Source organism: Jaculus jaculus, chromosome 1, assembly GCF_020740685.1.
Source record: "Jaculus jaculus isolate mJacJac1 chromosome 1, mJacJac1.mat.Y.cur, whole genome shotgun sequence".
In the NCBI taxonomy this organism is placed as follows: Eukaryota; Metazoa; Chordata; class Mammalia; order Rodentia; family Dipodidae; genus Jaculus; species Jaculus jaculus.
In genome coordinates this window covers 46,600,186-46,623,200 of record NC_059102.1, presented here as the reverse complement: position 1 = coordinate 46,623,200, position 23,015 = coordinate 46,600,186, and the positions used below count along the sequence as shown (strand labels likewise).

At 40.7% G+C, this 23,015-nt stretch overlaps 1 protein-coding gene across 5 annotated transcripts in view; it reads right to left on the bottom strand.

Moving 5' to 3' along the window:
• The window catches only part of Lipa (lipase A, lysosomal acid type), a 44,590-nt gene extending 34,412 nt beyond the window's left edge, over positions 1–10,178 (bottom strand). Inside the window, exons 1-3 of one of the 5 annotated variants that reach the window (XM_045133192.1) lie at positions 10,086–10,178; positions 9,301–9,441; positions 1,427–1,538 (exon numbers count right to left, since the gene is read on the bottom strand). In XM_045133192.1, coding sequence (XP_044989127.1) covers positions 1,427–1,531 — 105 coding nt within the window. In that variant the 5' untranslated portion in view covers positions 1,532–1,538; positions 9,301–9,441; positions 10,086–10,178. Of the gene's footprint in view, positions 1–1,426; positions 1,539–8,063; positions 8,123–9,300; positions 9,442–10,085 lie in introns of those variants that run through there. The other 4 variants (XM_045133193.1, XM_045133195.1, XM_045133194.1 and 1 more) reach the window with 4 other exon arrangements.
• Positions 10,179–23,015: the final 12,837 nt, after the last annotated feature.

Genomic DNA, 23,015 nt, shown 5'->3' with positions numbered 1-23,015 from the left:
AAGTCATTGGGATCAAAGTCACTTCCTCGTCAGGAAAGTCCCAGGGAGCAACTGTGACTTGGGAGCTCAGCAGGACATGGTAAATCAACTACCCAGAAGATTTGGAGTAACTAGTAAGTGGTTTACTACCCTCTGTGCCGTAAATATTGGAAATGATTTAATTTTACTGTTCTGATAGGAAGGACTTTGTTAAGAGAGGGACAAGTCAAAGGACAGATTTGAGAAAACAATAAAGACTTCGCCTTAGGTGCTGGCTCAGTGTGAGCATGCGTCTCTGTAATCGCCTGGCTCTTTGGCTATTCTACTTTAAATTTTCTATTCCTTTGTTTGTTTGTTTGTTTGTTTATTTTATTTATTTATTTGATAGCGACAGACAGAGAGAGAAAGAGGCAGAGAGAGAATGAGCTCACCAGGGCTTCCAGCCACTGCAAACAAACTCCAGACGCATGTGCCCCCTTGTGCATGTGGCTAATGGGGGTCCTGGGGAACCGAGCCTCGAACCCGGGTCCTTAGGCTTCACAGGCAAACACTTAACCGCTAAGCCATCTCTCTAGTCCTAAAGTTTCTATTCCTTTAACAATCTACATTTTCCCACTATTTTATGCTTAACTGGGGTGTTTCTAAATTGGATTGTTCCCTTAAGATTAATAATTTTCAAATGCCTTAATTTAGGAGTCTTTTCTTTTCTTTCTTTCTTTCTTTTTTAGTGCTTTTCAGTTAGGGTCTCACTCTAGCCCAAGCTGACCTCAAACTCACTCTGTAGCCCAGGCTGTCCTCAGGTTCACGGGGATCCTCTTACATCTGCCTCAAGAGTGCCGGGAGTAAAGGCGGGCACCACCATGCCCAACAAAATTTTTCTTTACATACTTTGACACCTGTATTGAAGTATATTCCCTGGACATTTTTAACCACAATCTTTGTCCCACATACAGTAGTAGCATTCTTGCAAGTTTTAACACATTTTTATCATTTTTAGATAAATTCTTTCAGACTTAAAAATGAAATAAATTAATAAAACTTGTGATTTCTCTTCAGAAGTGTATGGTTTTCAACAGTCTATCAAAGTCTGTTTCATACCTGGAGGGACCAGTGTAACAGACGAAATCTAAGGTTCAGGAAGGTGAAAATCATGATAAAGAGATTAGCGTTATGACTCCATACAACCCTTCAGGGAAAAACACTTGTCATTATTGCATTTTAAAAGCAGGTGATTGGATGGAGAAGTGGCTTAGCAGTTAAGGCGCTTGTCTGTGAGGCCTAAGGGCCCAGGTTTGATTTGCTAGAACCCACATAAGCCAGATACCCAAGGTGGTACATACATCTACAGTTTGTTTGTAGTGGCCATAGAGGCCCTGGCACGCCCATTCTCTCCACCCCCACTCTCAAATAAATATTTTTTTTAAAGCAGGTGACTTTTGAGACTTACCACATTCATGTATACTTCAGGATCCACAGTGGACACTGTCCCTGTTGTTCCCTGGGAATGCAGGATCACCAGGACCAAGCTGACCAGCAAGCCCATAAGCTGCATCTTCTTTCTGTATAAAATAATCAAGTTTATTTGCCTGAATTTTACTACACACAAATGTACTGGATTAGTAATGTACTGCTACAGTCCTGAACCAAATTCAGAATAAGAAGACAGATACAAAACAAAGGATGCCAGCCATCTCTGAAAAGAAAAAATAGATTTTTTCTTTTGTACTAGAAAACCTCCATAAATCCAGTTAACATGCATAGTCCCATACACCCACTTAACAAAGTAAAACAAATGTTATATGAGACCAAGCTCAGGAAAGGATGAGAAAAAGGAAGAGCTCTCTCTACTAGTAGTTTAAGCATTTAAGTTCAGTCAACATAAGCTCTTCCCTGCCATTATTCATACACTTCTGTTCTTGCCCCAAATTACATGTGAGGATTCAAATTGTCACTCAGGTGAACAAGAGTAAAATGAAAGAAATGAGAAACATTAAATAAGCCAGGCTGGGGACGGAGTTCAGCGGGTAATAGCACTCACTCACTGCGCAAGCGTGAAGACCTGAGCTTAACTCCCCAGCACACATATAAAAAGCCATGCCCAACATGCACGTAACCCCAGTGCTACACAGGGCATTGAAAACAGAAACAAAAGGGAGGGCTTGCTAGTCAACCAGTCTAGCCAAAAAGTGGGGAGCACGGGTTCAATGAAAGAATCTCAGGGAAACAAGTTGAAAGAGTGATACAATGGACACCTGACATCCTTCTGAAGATGTGCACAGAATGCAAGGATATTTGTACATACATGTGCAGACAGCACACATACTACACACATACCACACACACATACGCACGCACACACACACACAGGAGGAGCAAGGAAGAGAAGTTATCAAACCCTCTACTTTTAAAACTGAAATTCCCAACCATCAACCCAATGTCATCCTAGTTTCTGGTTAGTATTGGCTCAAAATTCCAGTGTAGCAAAGGCCTGGGAGATGTTAAAGGTGAAATAATGCAACTCTCCTCACTGGTAAGAACTGCTGAGTCTATGGCCCAGGACTTTAATAGCATATATGTCTTAAAAAGATGGAAATGCCCAAAGACTAGTACATAAATTATTGCAGTTTTATGTATAATAACCAGAAACTGGAAAAAAAAAAAAAAAAAAACATCATATACCTCAAATGGCTGAATGGCGAAACCAATTAGGTTATATGTATACCTCGCTCAGCAATAAAAAATAATGAACTTGACTTCCAGGTAAGACGGTAGCACAGGAGCCACGTCAAACCAGCCTAGGGAGGGATTTAAGCAAAACCACAGCAAAATACACTCTTTCTCTGAAAAGTAAAGGCATATCGGCTAGTTTTAGACACAGCGGAGAATTCCAGAGAGACCAAGATCCAGAAGGAGGAAAACGGCCAGAGTCCCACAGAGGCACTTGCAGCCCTGCTAAAAGAAATGCCAATGCAGATACAAGAAGCTTTTAGAACACCAAACAGAAAAAACCTGGAAAGAACCTCTCCTTGCTAATTAAACTACTGAACACACAAACCAAAGAAAATATATTGAAAGCAGTTAGAGAGAAAAAAAAACAAGTCACATACAAAGAGAAGCCTATCAGAATAACTGCAGATCACTCAACACAAACTTTAAAAGCCAGAGGGCTTAGAATGATATACTCCATGTTCTAAAAAATAACAACTATCAACCAAGATTACTTTATCCTGCAAAGCTATCTATCCAAATTGATAGAGAAATAAGGACATCCCACAACAAAAACAGGCTATCTATCCAAATTGATAGAGAAATAAGGACATCCCACAACAAAAACAGGCTAAAGGAATTTATGACAACTAAACCAGCTCTACAGAAAATACTTGAAGGGATTCTTCACACTGAAGAGAAAGCACAACACACACAGGAGGAAATAGGAAAAAATAAACCACATTCAAATAACAGTTAAAACAAGTGAGTAAAGGTAAAATAGGAAACACTAAAAAATAAGAAAAATGGCAAGAATAAATGCATACCTTTCAATAATAACTCCTGTATCAATGGCTTCAATGCACCAACCAAAACACACAGGTTAGCAAACTGGGTTAAAAGACAGGATCCTGTCATGGAGCAAATGAACCTAATAGATATCTACAGAACATTCCATCCAAATGCTGCAGAATATACATTTTTCTCAGTAGCACATGGAACATTCTCTGAAAAAGACCATATATTAGGACAAAAAGCAAAGCTCAAAAAAATCCAGGAAAATTGAAATAACCCCCTGTACTCTATGTAACCACATGTGATTAAACTGTAAATCAAAACAAGAAAAGCTACAGAGCATATAGAAGCGCATGGAGACTACACAGTATACTATGGAATGATCAATGGGTCATTGAAGAAATCAAAAAGGAAATCAATAGATTCACAGAATCAAATTATTATGATAATACAACATAGCAAAACCTTTGGGACACAGTGAAGGCAGTCCTAAGAGGAAAGTTATAGCTCTAAGTGCCTATATTAAGAAATTAGAAGCCAGGGATGGTGGCACATGCCTTTAATCCCAGCACTTGGGAGGCAAAGGTAGGAGGATCACCATGAGTTTGAGGCCACCCTGAGACTCCATAGTGAATCCCAGGTCAGCCTGGGCTAGAGTAAAACCCTACCTCGAAAAACCAAAAAAAAAAAAAAAAAAGAAGAAAGAAAGGAAGAAAGAAATTAGAGAGTTGACATATAAACAATTTAATGCTTTACCTTATGACCTTGGGAAAAGAAGAACAAAGCAAACCAAAAATCAGTAGGTGGGAAAAAAATGATAAAGATTAGGGCAGAAATTAATGAAATAGAAACCAAAAAGCAGTCCAAAGAATCAATGAAACAAACAGTTGGTTTGTTTGACTGATAAACCCTAAGCAAATCTCACCAGAAGAAAGTGAGAAGAGACAAAAATTAATAAAATTAGAGATGCAAAAGGCATCATTACAACAGATACCAAAGAAACTCAGAAAATTAAAAGGACATGCTTTAAGAATACATATGCCTTTAAGTTTGAAGATCTGAAGGAAATGGATGACTTCCTTGATTCCTATGACCTACCAAAATTAAATCAAGATGAGATAAACCATTTAAATAGAACTAAAACAAGTACAAAGATCCAAGCAGTTCTAAAAAGTCTCCCAACTAACAAAAGTCCAAGCCCAGATGGATTCACTGGTGAATTTTATCACACCTTCATGGAAGAACTAACACCAATGCTTCTCAAACGTTTGCATAATATGGGGGGGGGGGAGGAATTCTACTGAGCTCCTTCTATGAAGCCAGCATCACCCTGATACCAAAACCAGAGAAAGAACAAAAACAGAAAATTACAGACCAATCTCCCTCATAAACATAGATGCAAAAATTCTCAATAAAATATTGGCAAACAGAATACAAGAATATATCACAAAGATTATTCACCCCAACCAAGTTGGCTTTGTCACAGGGATGCAGGAATGATTCAACATATACAAATTGATAAATATAATACATCTTATAAGTAGTCTGAAAGACAAAAATCACACGATCATCTCAATGGATACAGAAAAAGCATTTGACAAAATCCAACATTCTTTCATCGTAAAAGTAATACAGAAACTGGGAATAGAAGGAACATATCTCAACATAATAAAAGCTATTTATGACAAGCCTACAGCCAACATAATACTAAATGATGAAAAACTGGAAGATTTTCCACTTAATTCAGGAACAAAGCAAGAATGTCCACTGTCCACACTTTTATTTAATATAGTACTGGAAGTCTTAGCAATAGCAATAAGGCAAGAGACACTCATAAAAGGGATACAACTTGGAAAAGAAGAGATCAAATTATCATTATTTGCAGGTAATATGATTCTATACCTTAAAGACTCTACCAACAAACTGTGAGAGCTGATAAACACTTTTAGCAATGTAGTAGGATGCAGAGGATGAAGTCAGGGAATCTCTTCCATTCACAATTTCCTCAAAAAAATATAAATAAATAAAGTACCTTAGAATAAAATTAACCAAGGAAGTGAAGTATCTCTACAATGAAAACTTTAAAACACTCAAACAAGAAAATGCAAAAGGCACAAGGAAATGGAAAGACATTCCATGTTCTTGGATTGGAAGAATCAATATTGTGAAAATGGCAATCTTACCAAAAGCTCTCCCCATTAAAATTCCAATAGCATTCGTCACAGAAGTAGAAAAAACAATCCTAAAATTCATTTGGAAGCACAAAAAAAATATTGAATAGCAAAAATAATTTTGAGCAACAAAAATAAGGCTGATGGTATCACCATACCCAATTTTAAGATATATTACAAAGCCATAGTCACAAAAACACATAGCACTGGCACAAAGTAGACATGTAGTAGACATGTAGACCAATAGAATAGGATAGAGGACCCAGATATTGATCCAGGCAGCTTTAGCCATCTGATTTTTAACAAAAATGCCAAAAATATTTATTGGAGAAATGATAGCCTCTTCAACAAGTGGTGCTGGGAAAACTGGCTATCTATATGTAGAAAGATGAAAATAGATCTTTGTCTTTCTCCATGCACAATAATCAAATCCAAGTGGATCAGAGACCTTAATATCAGACCTGAAACTCTGAAATGGCTACAGGAAAAGGTAGGGGGAACCCTTCAACATATTGGCATAGGTAATGACTTTCTGAATATAACCCCAATTGCTCAGAAAACAAAACCACTAACCAACCACTGGGATCTCATGACATTACAAAGCTTTTGTACAGCATAGGACACTGTGAATAGAGCAAAGAGACAACCTACAAAATGGGAGAAAATCTATGACAGCTATACATCTCAGAAAGGATTAGTATCCAGAATATACAAAGAACTCGAAAAACAGAACAATAAGAAATCAAACAACCTAATTAAAAATGGGCTATGGAACTAAATAGAGTCCTCACTGGAAGAAATACAGATGGCATATAAACATCTAAAAAATGTTCTACATCCTTAGCCATCAGGGAAACGTAAATTAAAACTACCTTGAGATTCCATCTCTCTCCTGTCAGAATGGCTACCATCAAGAAAACAAATGACAATAAATGTTGGCGAGGATGCGGTAAAACAGAAATCCTTCTACACTATTGGTGGGAATGTAATCTGGTACAGCCATTGTGGAAATCAGTGTGGAAGTTCTTGAGACAGCTAAAAATAGATTTACCATATGATCCAACTATAAAACTCCTAGGCATATATCCTAATGACTCTTCTCACTACCTTAGAGATACTTGCACAACCATGTTTACTGCTGCTCTATTCACAATAGCTAGGAAATGGAACCAGCCTAGATGCCCATTCACAGATAAATGGATAATAAAGATGTGGTACTTTTACACAATGGAGTTCTATTCAGTGGTAAAGAAAAATGAAACTTGCAGGAAAATGGATGGAACTCAAAAGGATTATACTAAGAAAGGTAATCCAGGCCCAGAAAGCCAAATGTCACATGTTCTCTCATATGTCGATCCTACCTACAAATGTATAGACTTGTGTGTGAGCTGGAATCAAAACTCAGTAGCAAGCCGGGCGTGGTGGCTCACGCCTTTAATCCCAGCACTCGGGAGGCAGAGGTAGGAGGATTGCCATGAGTTCGAGGCCACCCTGAGAATCAATAGTGAATTCCAGGTCAGCCTGGGCTAGAGTGAGACTCTACTTCGAAAAACCAAAAAAAAAAAAAACTCAGTAGCAGAGGCCCATAAGCTAGAAAAAGGCTATGAGGGAGGGAGGAGAGGGGAGGTCCTTAAGGGGATGGTATTGTGTATATGTAAGTAGACGAACAGATTACAGGGAGGGGAAAGGCCTAAGCGAGGTCAGGGAAGAGATTGTATAAAAGAAGGGAGGGGGGAGGGTCAATCAAAATTCAAGATATTCTGAAAAATACATATGAAAATCTACTTTCTTTAAAAATGGCACATCCAGAAGCCATAGATTGTTAGTAGAAAATGTTCAGTGTCAGGGATGGGATACCTTCCAGTGAGTTGTTGGCCAAGGAGGTTCCTGTTTGCCTCTAAAACATTACAGGCTATTGCCAAGACCCTTTGTTTCCTGTGAGAAAGAGATGGTAAGACCCTATTGCTGAAGACTTCACATGCCTGAGTGGCAAAGTCACTGAGAAATAAAGCTGGTGCTGAGCAGAAAACCTTCTCCCTGTAGCCCAGCCAACTGAAAGCTGGAAAAAGCTACACTGTATGCAGCCTTATAGGAGACAGAACTCATCAGTGGTGAAAACAGTGGACACTGGCCTCAAGTTTGGCTACACTGGCAAAATGACTGAAGGAGTGCAATAGTGGCATGTCTGCTGTGGAGAAAACAAACTGCTCTTTAATTGTACTGGAGACTCACACTATGGGAGGGAGTGCATGCCTGGAACAGAAAACCTAATCAAAAGCCCATGGCAGTAGAGGTCATGATCTTAGGGGTATAAAGCCTTCTCTTGTCTGGGTAAATACATATATTATTTTCACCAAATTTCCCTGAAAGCACTACACTTAATGTTCATATTCATATATTAATGCTACTCACACTTAAGGAAGCTTCTCTTTTCAGATGGCGGTGACCACTGGGATGACCCAAAAGGCAATGTAGTGCTCAGAAGAAGGGATGGAGGAGTGTCCAGCACTGAAACATCTCACACCCTCCAAGGCTCTGGGTCCACTGCAGAAGAGGTGGCAGAAAGAATGTAAGAGCCAAAGGAAGGGTACCACTCCTTACATACAACTGTCCAGATAGAAATTAGCCTCAATATCCAAGACCTCGCAGTGCCTAGCAATACCCACACAAGACCCTCATAATAGGAGAAAAAGATGGTGACATCAAATTAAAAGAGAGACTAATGGAGAGAGGGAGGGGATATGACAGAGAGCAGAGCTATGAAGGAGAAAGTGGGGGAGGAGAAGGAAATACACGGCTTGTTGTCTGTAAGTATAGAAGTTGTCAATTATATACATACACACACACACACACACACACACACACACACGATGAACACATAGCATAAACATCAAAGAAGCCATGGTGGAAGGAGGGAAGAAGAGAAAGGGAAGGGAGAGAGGGAAGAAAAGAAACAGTTTCTGTGTGAAAGAGAATTACTGGTCCCCCTCATATAACTGTATTGACAGAAAGAAGGAAGCTTCCTACAGATGAGCACCTGAGAAGAAGAAAGGACAGATTTCCGAGAGCTTGCAGCCCAAGGAACTCTTTGTGGGGGGATGTGCACATTCACAATACTGAATGTACTAATTTTACAGGTGTAAACATATTATGTCAAAGGAATTGCTACAATGTGCCCTGCTATTGAATGTCAACAACACCCTCAAATTGTTTCATTTTAAAAAAAGACATTCTTAGACCACATATCTTAAGAAATTGGTTCTCAAGCGACAGCAACGTTCAATTAATTCTTTCTGTTGATGCAATTCTTCCTGGGGTCATTTTTGCCACACAATAGTGAATACCATAATTACAGATAGAAGAGGATATCATCTTGAGTTGTGTTACCCCAATAGCCTTCTCCTTGGAAATTCAAGCACCGGCTTCATTATGGTACCTTCATTATGGTACCTCGCTTTAATCAGCCTTCTGGAATAGAGGTTAAGAAGCAGACTGGAAAAAAAAAAGCAGCAGCAGCAGCAGCCACATGCTTCAGAGCCTGAACCCTCAGCCCACACAACACTTGCTGTGTAAGGGTGTCAGAGGAAGCTTGCTCAAGTGGAAACGTAGCCAGTTAATTTTTCCTTCTAACACAAGCTTCTCAACGTACTTGACAAGTTCTTACAGAAGGGACTGTGAGAAGTGCAGGCACACCCGGCTGAGCTGAGGGTGCTCTTCTGGACTGTTAGCGCGCGTTTACCTCCGTGCTCGTAATCTGTGGCAATCCGATTCACGGCAGCTCACCTTCGCCCTGGCAGGAGGAAGGGCAGAGTCCGACTGGCTTAGTACCCCCGGACGGAGCCACGTCCACGCACGTGCGCACCGTACCGCTCAGATTTGGGAAGATGGGACCCGCAGTCCCAACAGTTCGGTGACTTGAGAAAACAAGGGCCTAGAGCGTCTGTTACCTAGCTTTCTAGTAAGCACTGCCCAGCCAGAGCATGCTGCAGACAGAGCGTGTGACACCGCCGAAGGCCCCTCGGGCGGCACTGTCAGTCCCCACAAATCACCTCTTCAGGAAAATGGGAGCACACAAGTTTAGCACTGGCAGCAGTGAGCCAGCCAGGTAAGTTAGCAGGATTGCAGGGATTTTAACCAGGACCCCACACAGAGGTCAGCTGTTGACCTGCTACTGACCACTGCCTGGAGGAGCTAACGGGAGAAGGGAACAAAGAGGGGTTGAGAAACAGGCATCCCGGCGGTCCCCCAGTCCCGGGACTTTGGGGAGCCACGGTCGCGTCCGGACACGAAGCCCACCTCTGGGCGCTGACCCGAGTGCGAGGGAACACCCCGGGCCACCCGGGCACCCGCAGGCTGGCCCAGCTCCCACCGTGGAGACCTGCGGGGACCCCCGCCCCGACCTCCCCGGCCCCGCAGCCCCGGGGCCGCACTCACCCGGAGCCGTCCTCCGCCGCCCGCAAGAGCCGCAGCGCCCACTCATGAGCGCCCAGGGCACGGGCCGCCTCGTAGCCGCCGCCGCAGCCAGGTGGGAGGGCCGCGACCGCCACCGCTCGGGCCTTCCCCGCAGCCAATCGGAACAGCCGGACACAAGGAAATGCCCCGAGGCCCCGCCCCCTCGGAACTCCCCGCTGCTTCGGGAGGGCGGGGCAGGCCGCCCGCGAGGAGCATGCGCCTGGAACTCCCCAGGGGCGGCCCAGCTTTTGCCAGCGGGAGAAACTTTCATGCAACCTCGGGTGTATGATATAGGCATGCACATCAAACATTTACTGATAATAAATCATAATCCTTAAAAACTCGTTGGTATGCATACAGTTTTGTCGTTTATTAAAAATAATGACAAACTTAACATTAATGAGACGACTGTACTACGTAATCAAATTTGTGGGCTGGAGAGATGGCTTAGCTGTTAAGCACCTGCCTGTGAAGCCTAAGGACCCCGGTTCGAGGCTCGATCCCCCCCCCAGGACTCACGTTAACCAGATGCATAAGGGGGCACACGTGTCTGGAGTTCGTTTGCAGTGGCTGGAGGCCCTGGCGCGCCCATTCTCTGTCTCTATCTGCCTCTGTCTCTGTCTGTCACTCTCAAATAAATAAATTAATTAAATTTTTAAAAAAGAATCAAATTTGCAGGGTTGATGAGAGTTCAGACTGGGTTCAGTCCCCAGTAGAAACCCTGTTCTGTGGGGAGCAGAGACGTGAGGCTCTCTGGCCCACTGGTCAGCCAGCCTGACAGAGAAAAAGGCATCTCTGGATTCAGAGCGACTCCATCTCAAGAAGTGCATGCCTGCACAAGCACGTGCAACACCCCACCCAAAGACCCAGCATGCACACACACGCAACACAAGCCTTCACGGCTTGTTGACATTTTTGTCTTTGTTGAGAATTACACTTCACATAAATATGTAATATAAGAAAACATTAGTGTGGTTAGGGTCTCTTATACTCCCAAACAAAATTCATTAACAATCCTGTTTTTTTCTTTTTTCTTTCTTTCTTTTCCTGAGGTAGGGTCTCTGTAGCCAGTGCTTACCTGGAGCTCATAGTGATCCTCCTACCTCTGCCTCTGCCACCTGAGTGCCGGAATTAAAAGCATGCACTACCCATGTCCAGCTCTCTTAAAATTTTTTATGAAATCAAGTCAGGGGCTCAAGCAGCAATTTTTTTTTAATTTATTTATTTATTTATTTTTAATTTGAGAGTGACAGACACAGAGAGAAAGACAGAGGGAGAGAGAGAGAATGGGCGCGCCAGGGCTTCCAGCCTCTGCAAACGAACTCCAGATGCGTGCGCCCCCTTGTGCATCTGGCTAACGTGGGACCTGGGGAACCGAGCCTCGAACCGGGGTCCTTAGGCTTCACAGGCAAGCGCTTAACCGCTACGCCATCTCTCCAGCCCACAAGCAGCAATTTTTTTAAATCAAACATTCTAACAATCCAATCCAAAGATATTCTAATTTGTTGCATGCTGAGGAATGAAGGAAAATATTAAAAGTCCTTGCTTTTCATAATTTCATTATTATATTTCTGGAAGAGCAGAAAGTGTGCATGCACCATAAAAGGCACCGCAGTTCATAATGTGAATAGTCTCACATTGGAGCCAGGGTGTTTGGGGCAGCATTTGTGGCTGTTGTGTGGTGTGACAGAGGTTCAGGATGAATTGCAAATGTCAAGGGTTCAGAAGGAAAATTCCAGTGAAGTTATGCAATACACAGTGAGTACGCCCACAAACACCTCTGACACATGACATTGGATTTTGAAGTAATTTTCCAACTTTCAGTGTTCAAAATCCTTGTTTTCTACTGCCAAATTTTAAGCACATGGAGTACATAAATTAAAACAAATTAAGCCAGGCGTGGTGGCGCACGCCTTTAATCCCAGCACTTGGGAGGCAGAGGTAGGAGGATTGCCATGAGCTCAAGGCCACCCTGAGATGACAGAGTTAATTCCAGGTCAGCCTGGACCAGAGTGAGACCCTACCTCGAAAAAAAAAAAAAAAATACCCACTCCATATAAGGTGCTGGGCATGGTTCCTGACTGGGAGCACTGTGCTGTGCACTTTATATTTGCTATTATTAAAGATTTCTGAGTGCAGAAGTAAGATAATATTAAATATATAATATTAATAATAATTTCATTTAATGAAAATGTTTTTGAGAACTTACTACGTCAGTATATAGCTGCCAAAGTCCCTGTTCTGCCAATGTCTAACAAGAAGAGACACACTGAAAAAATAACTATGTCCTATATGAGAAGGTGAAAGTGTTATAAACAATAAAATAGGGCTGGAGAGATGGCTTAGCGGTTAAGCGCTTGCCTGTGAAGCCTCAGGACCCAGTTCGAGGCTCGGTTCCCCAGGTCCCACGTTAGCCAGATGCACAAGGGGGCGCACGCGTCTGGAATTCGTTTGCAGAGGCTGGAAGCCCTGGCGCGCCCATTCTATCTCTCTCCCTCTATCTGTCTTTCTCTCTGTGTCTGTCGCTCTCAAATAAATAAATAAATAAATAATTTAAAAAAACAATAAAATAGTGAAGGGTAATAAAAGAAGATGCTGTGTTGACATATACACATATATATGGCAATCAGAAAGGGTCTCTAATGAGGTGATATCTGAGCACAGACAGGAAAGAGGTGATGGAGAGGAATGTAGACATTAGGGAACAAGCATTCTGAGACATTAACAGCAAAAGCAAGTCTGGAATACTTCTCGTGGCTTCTAGCTGGAGTATGAGGTCAAGGGAGCCAAAGCAGAATGTGCGTCAGTGCGGAGGGTAACATGGCATACTCAAGGTAGCTGGGTAGCTTGAGGCCCAATTGTCAAGATGTTCCCTTTTCTTCTGACCAAGATGAGAAACAGTAGTCAACAATCCAATGTGGCTTACAGAAAAACTACTCCAGTGGCTGAAGTCAGCTGTGGGAACAGCAGTAGCCCAAGCAAGAGTTGGTGATAGCAGGGCAGGTGAGGGAAAAGAGCAATCATTTCTAGGTAGACTCATAAGGCCACGGGGACAGGATTTGCCAGTGGGTTGGGAAGAGAGAAAATGGGGTCAAAGATGGCACCAGTGCATCTAGCCTAAAAAGGAACCATGAACTGAAATGCAGATGGGATCATAGGGAGCAGCTTTATGTGTTGGTTTTGAGATGCCTGTTAAAGAATTCTACCTGGTAAGGCCATGGCATAAAAGAGGCATTCCAAGCGGAGGGAATGGCTACAAAGGAAAGAGCATTAACTGAGAAGTGGAAGTGGGTATAGGCAGATGCCACAGAAATTACTGGAAACAATGAAAAGATTGGGGCATAATGGGAAGAAGAAAGTATTATCACAGACCAGCACAACACCCAAATTAAGGGGGGAAAAGAGGGAAGCTAGAAGTGTACAGTTTTCCATGCCCTTGGCCCTTCCCCCTACACACCCTCCTGTAGGTAGATAGAAAGCAACCTTAAGCTGGCTAGCCCGGGAGCCTAAGAAATACAGCAAACACAGGCAGAGCAGGGAAGGATAGGTAACGGATCTGTGTCTAACAAGCAAAGTTTTGCCAATCACACACATGGATATGTTGAGGGAAAGCCAAGACCTGTCAGACCAGAAGGTATAATATGGGAATGATCAGATTAGACAGAGAATTTAAAGCCATGAGACCAGACAAAATCTCCCTTGAAGTTAACATAAATAGGTTATACATAGAGATTCAACAAATGTCAAAGATGACAACTGGAAAACTGTACACCCAGAAAGAGGAAATGAGTAGCTCCAGGAAGTGAGGCCAGCCTTGAGAAGCAAGCATCCTTTCAGGATGGGATGCAAAGTCCTTTCCATGGGGGGTAAGCAGTCAGTCCTCAACAGCAGCTCCATGCTCCCGTGTACAGGAAAAAACACTGGGACTTAGAAATGTTAACTACTCTGCACAAAGTCACAGAGGTAGGAAGTGGTGCTGCCCAAAGTGCAACCCAGGGACTGGCTTAGCAGTTAAGGCATTTGCCTGTAAAGCCTAAGGACCAAGATTCAACTCTCCAGATCCCGTATAAGCCAGAAACAGGAGGCAACACAAACACACAAGGTCACACATGTGCGCAAAATGGTGCATGCTTCTGGAGTTCAACTGCAATGGCTGGAGGCCCTGACACACTTATTTTCTCTCGCGCTTGCTCTCTCTCTCTCTCTCTCTCTCTCTCTCTCTCTCTCTCTTTCTCTGTCTCATTAAAAAAAAAAAAAAAATGCAACCCAAAAAGCTCAAAACAGATCATCTGTGAATGAATGAACAAGGTGCTACCAAGAAGTTGCTCCATTCACCTAAGAGAACATTGCTCCAGCTCTGGCTTTGGTCAACAAGTTGACTTGTGAGTATCCCATTAGTGTGCTATGAAAGAAAATTTTACAGGAAACCAGAAGTAGACGGTGACTGTGGTGACAGAATGTATGTGCATGCAAGCGTGCAAGTGTGCCTCACACATGCCAGGTGAGTGTACCAAAGAGCCACATTCCTAGCACTGGCATGGGTACATTATATTATAATCCTGACTGTCAATGTCCGAAACAATAATGCCCTTGGCAGTTCTGCTTGCAGCCATGATGAAGAAATGCTGACTGAACTGTCATATCTTACACAATTAGGAAAAAAGCAATATAGGAAAGCGGGGTTTCCTCCTGGACAACACCCAGGCTAGGCACAAGGCAAGCAACCCTCCAGCGAAGGGAAATGAGCCCTGCTACTTCCCAAAGACTTCTTGAACAGAATTCCCGCATGGCAGCTCCAAGAAGGGAATCTGGCCACAATACAGAGACTGCTCCAAGTGGAGGAGACAGCTGATAATTCAGAAGGTGGGAGAATCGCAGGGCTCAATATTAGAGCAAAGAGAGCTGACTAGAAAGATTCCCCTTCAAGTTTGGCCTCAGTGTTACTCATGGCTTGAAAGTGACAAAACACCACACACTATGCCAGGGAAAGACCCATCTGAAGGGTACTTTTTTCATGAGGATTAGTTTTGTTTAGAGCTAACTAAAGTAAAGAAACCCTAAAAATATATAGGGCACCATGTAGAGGGTAACAAAAAGTGCCAGAATAGACTCCCTGTTGGTTTTCACCATGGTTTTTTACCATGTCCAGACAAGTCAGTGAGGAATGAATAATCTTTGTAATAAACGGTGTTGTGATGTTTGGGTGTGGATAAGTAAAAAGTGAGCCTAGAAATACAAAACTTAATTAAAAATGGACCCTAATACCTAAATCTGAAAGACAAAATTATAGACCTTTCAGGGGTGAAGAGACCAAGGGAGGAAAAAATTAGGGAATTTGGGCTTGATCAAATTGCTTAAATACAATTCAAAAAGCACAACCTGCCGGGCGTGGTGGTGCATGCCTTTAATCCCAGCACTCGGGAGGCAGAGATAGGAGGATCACCATGAGTTCTAGGTCACCCTGAGACTACAGAGTGAATTCCAGGTCAGCCTGGGCTAGAGCGAGACCCTACCTCGAAAAATCAAAAAAAAAAAAAAAAAAAAAAAAAGCACAACCTATAAAACAAAAAAGTGCAACTAAAAAAAAAACCAAAATCTGTTTACATTGACCAGTGATGTTTGGATAGATGCGAATGAATGCACAACAACAACAACAAAAATTTGATTTAAAGGAGGATCAGGGATTCCCTGGAGAAAAACCCCTGTACTGACTGTACTCACCTCTTTTATTTAAGGTTTATCAACAGAAAACTGTGGGGAGCTAGAGGTGAATTAAAAGATTGTTTGTAATTACCAACATATGACAAACCATGAGTTGAGTGGCTCATGTGTGTCCACATAGACCCTGAGTTGTGTGCCTCGTGCTGATCAAGCTCAGATCGCACTTCCGAGTTGTTTGGTTCACGATCATGTCATCTGTAAATCTTTGGAGAAGCTGTGAGCTGCTGCCTTCAAGATACTCCACCCAAGGTGTACAGCCTTCCATGTCCTCAGCCTTCGCTTGTGCAAAGACTCCCCTGTCGTGAATTAGCTTGAGGTCAGCATCTCCCTGAGTTAGCCTGCCATCCACTTCTCCCCTTTTTCTTTTAAAAGTCATGTGACAAACCAGACATATTGTTGTCATCGCTGGCAAGTGAGTATCTTTAAGTTGATCCCTCTAATACAAAGAACAAATAAAGCAGAGATAATCCAACGGCTACCAAATTGGAAGGCCAAGTGTTTGAAAACTAGGAAGATGAATTAGGCCAAGACAAATTGTTGGCAAAATCATGATACCAAGATGTCTTTTCAATAGTATCTTGTAAGCAAGTATAGTTTCACTGATTTGCTCATGTAGCTGACTGATATCTATAGTAACCCATGTAGGGATCCTTGAAGATGTTTATTAATTTTGTATCATGTATAGTTAGATTTATTTTAACCATACAAGATCATACATATGGACTTATGCCTCCAATCAAAACTTAAAACAGCCTGTAGCTGAATGGCTTGAATTTGGTCCCCAACATACATTATAGCTGATTCCATTAATTGTACTCAGGTTACCAATTTGTTGTCTATCCCATGCTGCACAGTAAGGACACTACTTATATTACCTACAGCCTGATTTACAAATTAAGCAGTATGAGTAGATTAAGTGATGTCTGTTACTACCATGACAGAAGTAGCTAGGACAAAAAAAAAAGCAGTGACTATGAGCATGAAATAGATCTTTTTGTGTAATGTTAAAAGAACCAACAAGAAAGATACATGGGTGGGGAGTACAAAGCCGAATTGGTCCAGTGTGGTAATGATGGAAAGTAAGGGAAGAGACATTATTTACTTTTGTAAATTTACTTCCCCACAGTGAATAATTTAAAAAGGCAGAGCCGTCGGGTGTGGTGGCGCACGCCTTTAATCCCAGCACCTGGGAGGCAGAGGTAGGAGGACTGCCAAGAGTTCAAGGCCACCCTGAGACTACATAGTTAATTCCAGGTCAGCCTGGACCAGATGGGGCCCTACCTTGAAAAATCAAAAAATAAAATAAATTAAAAAAAAAATAAAATGGCAGAGCCAAATAGCCAAACAGAGGTATGTAGTGGTCCTTTTCCTAAAAAGGCTGGGGACTATATAGCCCTCTTTCTCCCCATATGATGGAATAATTATTATATACTGTTAAGCCACTGGTAGAAGCATGGACAGAAAAGGAACAATTATGTGTATCATGAATCCAACTTTCAGGGCCCCATTCGAAAATATAATAATTTCCCAATCTGGTAATATGTCCTGTAGAGCATCAACATGTTTCACATGGACCTTTTTTAAATACTCAAAATGAGGGTCTGTATGAACAGTGAACAGGATAAAGGAGGCTGAAAAAAGTTGGTTGTTCCTTTGTCACGTGCATAGCTACCCACAGCCAAAATCTCAGCTTGGCCAGTTTTTTTTTTTTTAATATTTTTTGTTCATTTTTTATTTATTTATTTGAGAGCGACAGACACAGGGAGAAAGACAGATAGAGGGAGAGAGAGAGAGAATGGGCACGCCAGGGCTTCCAGCCACTGCAAACGAACTCCAGACGCGTGCGCCCCCTTGTGCATCTGGCTAACGTGGGACCTGGGGAACCGAGCCTTGAACTGGGGTCTCTTAGGCTTCACAGGCAAGCGCTTAACCGTTAAGCCGTCTCTCCAGCCCAGCTTGGCCAGTTTTTAAGTGGAGCCAAGCCTATGGCTTGGGTGTAAGGCACAAATCATTAGAACCCATGCATCTTTTCAGGAGACTCTATGCATCCTAGCCAAGAAGTGACATTATTAAAAATGGGGAAAGATGAATCCATCCATGTAATGGGTTCCCACAATGGGAAGTTAGCAATGAGAGCCCCATATGCATTCCCAGCTCTCCTGGGCCCACAGCATAGCAGTAGGACGTCAGGCTGTCAGGACATAGGGGAACCACCTCAGCCTGATGGGAAAGACCCTTCGGGCTCCAGCGGGTCACAGTGGGGCCTTCCTGGTATGCAACAGGAACGGAGGGCCAGGCAGGATTGACTTGGGCTGCTGCAAGTTTGAGCAACCATGAAACCATCTCTTTGAACATTGAAAAAGTTAAAAGTAATGAAATTAAAAGCAATGATAGTAGCATGTAGGTTAGTCATGGTTGACTTTGGCTTTATTCCTTCTTTTCTTGTTTAAATAACATGGTTCTTATATAACATATGTCCTTTTTTTTCTCTAAAATATGTCTTTTTTAATTGAAAACATACATTATTTTTGTAATTTTATATTTTTATGTTAAGTGGTCTCTTATTATTTTTATTATCATTAGTATTATTATCATTTAGAAATTAAAAGGAAACCCCAGGAAGCTATACTTTACAGAAAGCATAACACTTATAAATATAGACAAAATATATTAGTGTCTTGTGGTTTGTTAATAAATCCAAATTAATTCATTTGTTAAAGATTTAATCATAATATATATTTAGAAGGTAACTTTAAAATTGCTGTAGTGACTGTGTGACAGAGAGTCAGCGCGGCAGAGGCTGTCACATAACACAAACACTTCCCCGAGGTTCACATGGGGGGAGAAGAGCAAAACGGGCAGACACAGAAGATCAAAACAGGAGGGTGTGTTTTCCTTCAGCCCCACATCATACAATTCCCCCAATCCTCTCCAAACTCTCAACATTTGCCCTGCCTGGGAGCTAACAGCACTGTGGGGTACACTCATATTTTCACTCACATGAGTGAGTGTGGGAGGCGAGATGTCACGTGCTCACGGATGACAGAAGTGCCCTCGCAATGAAGACTAGTGGTCAAGATGGACATCGCTGGGCATAGAATGTGTGGGCAACTGAGCGTGGTAAAAAGAAATTCCATTGGGAACTCATGACCTTTCAGCCCCTAAGCCATTGAATTTGCTTGTCTAACAAACAAACAAACAAAAACTCAAAGCTAGCTAATATAATTTATTACATAAACTTCTATGAATCCTTGAAGACCTGTATGTATATTATATATAAATTCAAATTATATATAAATTCTATGAGATGTCACCAATTTAGTCTTAATTATGTAGCATTCTTAAGTATACTACATTGTTTTATAATTTATGAAATTATGAGACTATGTCCCTCAATTATCTCTTGTTTTCTGTGAACTTTTTAAAAGACTGGAAAACTGTGGAAATTTGTCAAAGTTTGGGTTTCTTCTCTGGTATTATAATAAATTTGTGGTGTTACATGAAAAAAAAAAATTTGTTGTAGTGAGAATAAACAAGCATTAAGCCAAAAGCTTACAGATGAATTATTTTGAATATATTGTAAGCCTGATTTTAGCAATTTAGCATTATTTTAACCTTTACCCACGTACTTTTGGACACTTAATGGATTTAATGGATGTAAGTTAAAATTACACATGAGAACAAACTACATGAAACATAAATACAGAACAGCATAACAAGTGGCTGGTGATATAGAACATAACTGATGTTTAATTTATATGAATATTATTCACTTATGAGTCAACATTACTGTATAATAGTATAGACAATATACATACACCCTTAGCCACAAAGACCACTATAAAGGCCAAATAAGGGCTGGAGAGATCGCTTAGTGGTTAAGTGCTTGCCTGAGAAGCCTAAGGACCCCGGTTCGAGGCTCGGTTCCCCAGGACCCACGTTAGCCAGATGCACAAGGGGGCGCACGCATCTGGAGTTCATTTGCAGTGGCTGGAGGCCCTGGCGCGCCCATTCTCTCTCTCTCCCTCTATCTGCCTCTTTCTCTCTCTGTCTATCACTCTCAAATAAATAAATAAAAAATTTTTTTTGAAAAAAGGCCAAATAAATTCTGTAGTTTTAAAAACTGTCATTTGTCAATTTTTTGTTGTTGTTGTTTTTGTTTTTGTTTTTTTATGTTTAGTTATCTATTTGGAAGTGACAGACAGAGAAAGAGGCAGAGACAGAGAAAGAGAGAATGGGCGCACCAGGGCTTCCAGCCACTGCAAATGAACTCCAGACGCGTATGCTCCCTTGTGCATCTGGCTAACGTGGTCCTGGGGAATCAAGCCTCGAACCGAGGTCCTTAGGCTTCACAGGCAAGCACTTAACTGCTAAACCACCTCTCCAGCCCTGTCATTTGTCAATTTTAAGATCAAATAATTATCATAGAATCATCATCGTCATTATTATCATTATTAGTTTGTCTTTGGGAAAACTCTGACATTGAGTGGCAAATGAGAGGGAACAATTGTAACTCACATGAGGTTATTGTGACCTTACTTTCTCCATATTATGGAGTTGTCAAGAGTTTATTACCATTACTATAGACCTTGTATCACTATATTATTTTGTGTTAAAGTTCTAGGAGCTACATGGTGTTTTTTACCTAAAGATGGTTTTACGTTATGTCTATAGAAAAAATAAAATGTCATACAACACCCTCCAGGTGACAGCAGAGGGAGAGAATAAAAGCTTGAAGCAGGAACCAGCATGTTCTGAGGATCAGTAAGCAATAAGGACTTTTTGTAAAACTAAATTGAATATAGTAACTTGTAAAATAAAATCTCAATTAAGATTAGTTACCCTTGTTGCTTAAATTTTTAATTATGTTATGTTTTAAAAGAACATCTGTCTAAATAGCTTTATCTGTATGACTATTTACCTTAAAAAATAAACAATAGGGTTGGAGGGGTTGCTTAGTGGTTATGGCATTTGCCTGCAAAGCCAAAGGATCCCGGTTCAATTCCCCAGGACCCAAGTAAGCGAGATGCACAAGGTGGTGCATGTGTCTGGAGTTCGTTTGCAGTGGCTGAAAGCTCTGGTGTGCCCATTCTGTCTCTGTGTCTATCTCTCTCTTTCTCAAATACATAAAAATGTATTTAAAAAATAAAAATAAAAATAAACCAAATAATAAAAAAGGGCTGCAGATAGGTTTAAAAAAAACAACAAATCATACTGTCCATATAAATCAACCCTTTATATTGGACAAGAATTTAACAGTTAACTGGAAAAAATTATGGATATATTGCCATAACTTGTGTTCTTAAATATTGGTGTAACCTTATATATTGTTTGTAGCTAGGTTTATGAAGCCATTTATTATTGTAGCAGGCATTTTGAGGTAAAGACTGCATTTAATTTACAAAAGCCCAATAAATCTAAATATTTTAAATTAAATCAATTATGAGTGAAAAACCAACACACAATTTAAAAAAAGATTATGTGCTCATGGAAGTAAAATAATCATCTTAAATTAAGCCACTGAAAGGACAATATAACTGCCACTGAAAGTGTCATATATTTGCTTACTTAATGTCTATCACTCAAAACCACAAAGAAATACATTATACAATTATAGAAATGATGTACCTTAAAAATGTTTTTAAACCTGGTTCTTTTGTATAATTAGATACTAATGTCCCTAGTAGAAAAAATAACTCAATATGGCTTGGCAAAAATGTGTAGATTAATTTTTGTTTTATTTCCCCAGTCCCCATCTACAAACCTGTGGAAGGTTGAAACTTGAAGCAGGATCTAACTCTATTCCAGGTTGACTGAAACTCCTTTTAGCCTGCCTCCAATTCATAGAAATATTTTAAATTTTCTTTTTTTAATAATTAATTTTTTCTTTATTTGAGAGAGTGGGAAATAGGCAGGGGGAGGGAAAGAGAGAGAGAATGAGGGTGTCAGGACCTCCAGCCTCTGCTAACAAACTCCATGTGCCCCCTTGTGTATTTGGCTTACATGAGTACTGGGGAGTCAAACCTGGGTCCTTTGGCTTTGTAAGCAAGTGCCTTAACCACTAAGCCATTTCTCCAGCCCCTAAAGTTTCTTTTAAATGTAGGAATTAAAGCCTTACAGGTCTGGCTATTTTTGATCTTTACTTTTTTTTTTTTTTAAATTATTTATTTATTTAATTGAGAGCGACAGACACAGAGAGAAAGACAGGTAGAGGGAGAGAGAGAGAATGGGCGCGCCAGGGCTTCCAGCCTCTGCAAACGAACTCCAGACGCGTGCGCCCCCTTGTGCATCTGGCTAACGTGGGACCTGGGGAACCGAGCCTCGAACCGGGGTCCTTAGGCTTCACAGGCAAGCGCTTAACCGCTAAGCCATCTCTCCAGCCCTGATCTTTACTTTTAAATCTTTACCTTGAACAGATATGACAATAGAAATGAAACAAAATTTAGACTTTATACAAAACTATTTTGAAGGAGGAGAGCACAATAAACAGGCAATTTTTATATCTTAATGTTACACTGTATGTTAAAATTGATCTAAAAAATATAACATAGTAGTTTGAGATTTAGCAACAAAGCCATCTTTGTTATATACCAATAAGTCTACCCAGATTCTTGAATACCACTGTTTTCCGGAATTTTATCTTCTGTAACCTCTACTGAGAAAAGAAATAATATAAAAATCTCCAAAAGTACATAAAATAAAATTTTAAATTTGGTATTTGTCCCTAAGTCTGAAAAAGAAATACATCGTGATCAATATAATTAAAGGACCTTCAGTATATGCTTAGAGATACTTGGATATTTTATTTTTGTTATCTATGATAATTGGAAAATGGAATAGAATTATAAAACCTGCTTTGGAAGAAAATCATTCGCAAAATTTTTGCACCTAACGTTAACCTCCATAACCTAATGAAACTTGTCTTGTGATTTCAAAGAGTATTACATCACCCAAATAAGTAGCATTTAAAGTTTCATGAAACATTTAGCAAACCTGAAAAATAACATTTTTATAAAGGTTTTAAGAAGTTAAGATTATTCAAGTTTGTGAACATGTTCTTATAAGGCCTTTTAATATTTCACCAAAACACATTCACACACATACACACTTTAAGTTGACATACCAAAAATATATTAAAAGAAAATTTAAGAATAATAAAAAAGTAGCCACAAGTTTTATAAATTTTGAATT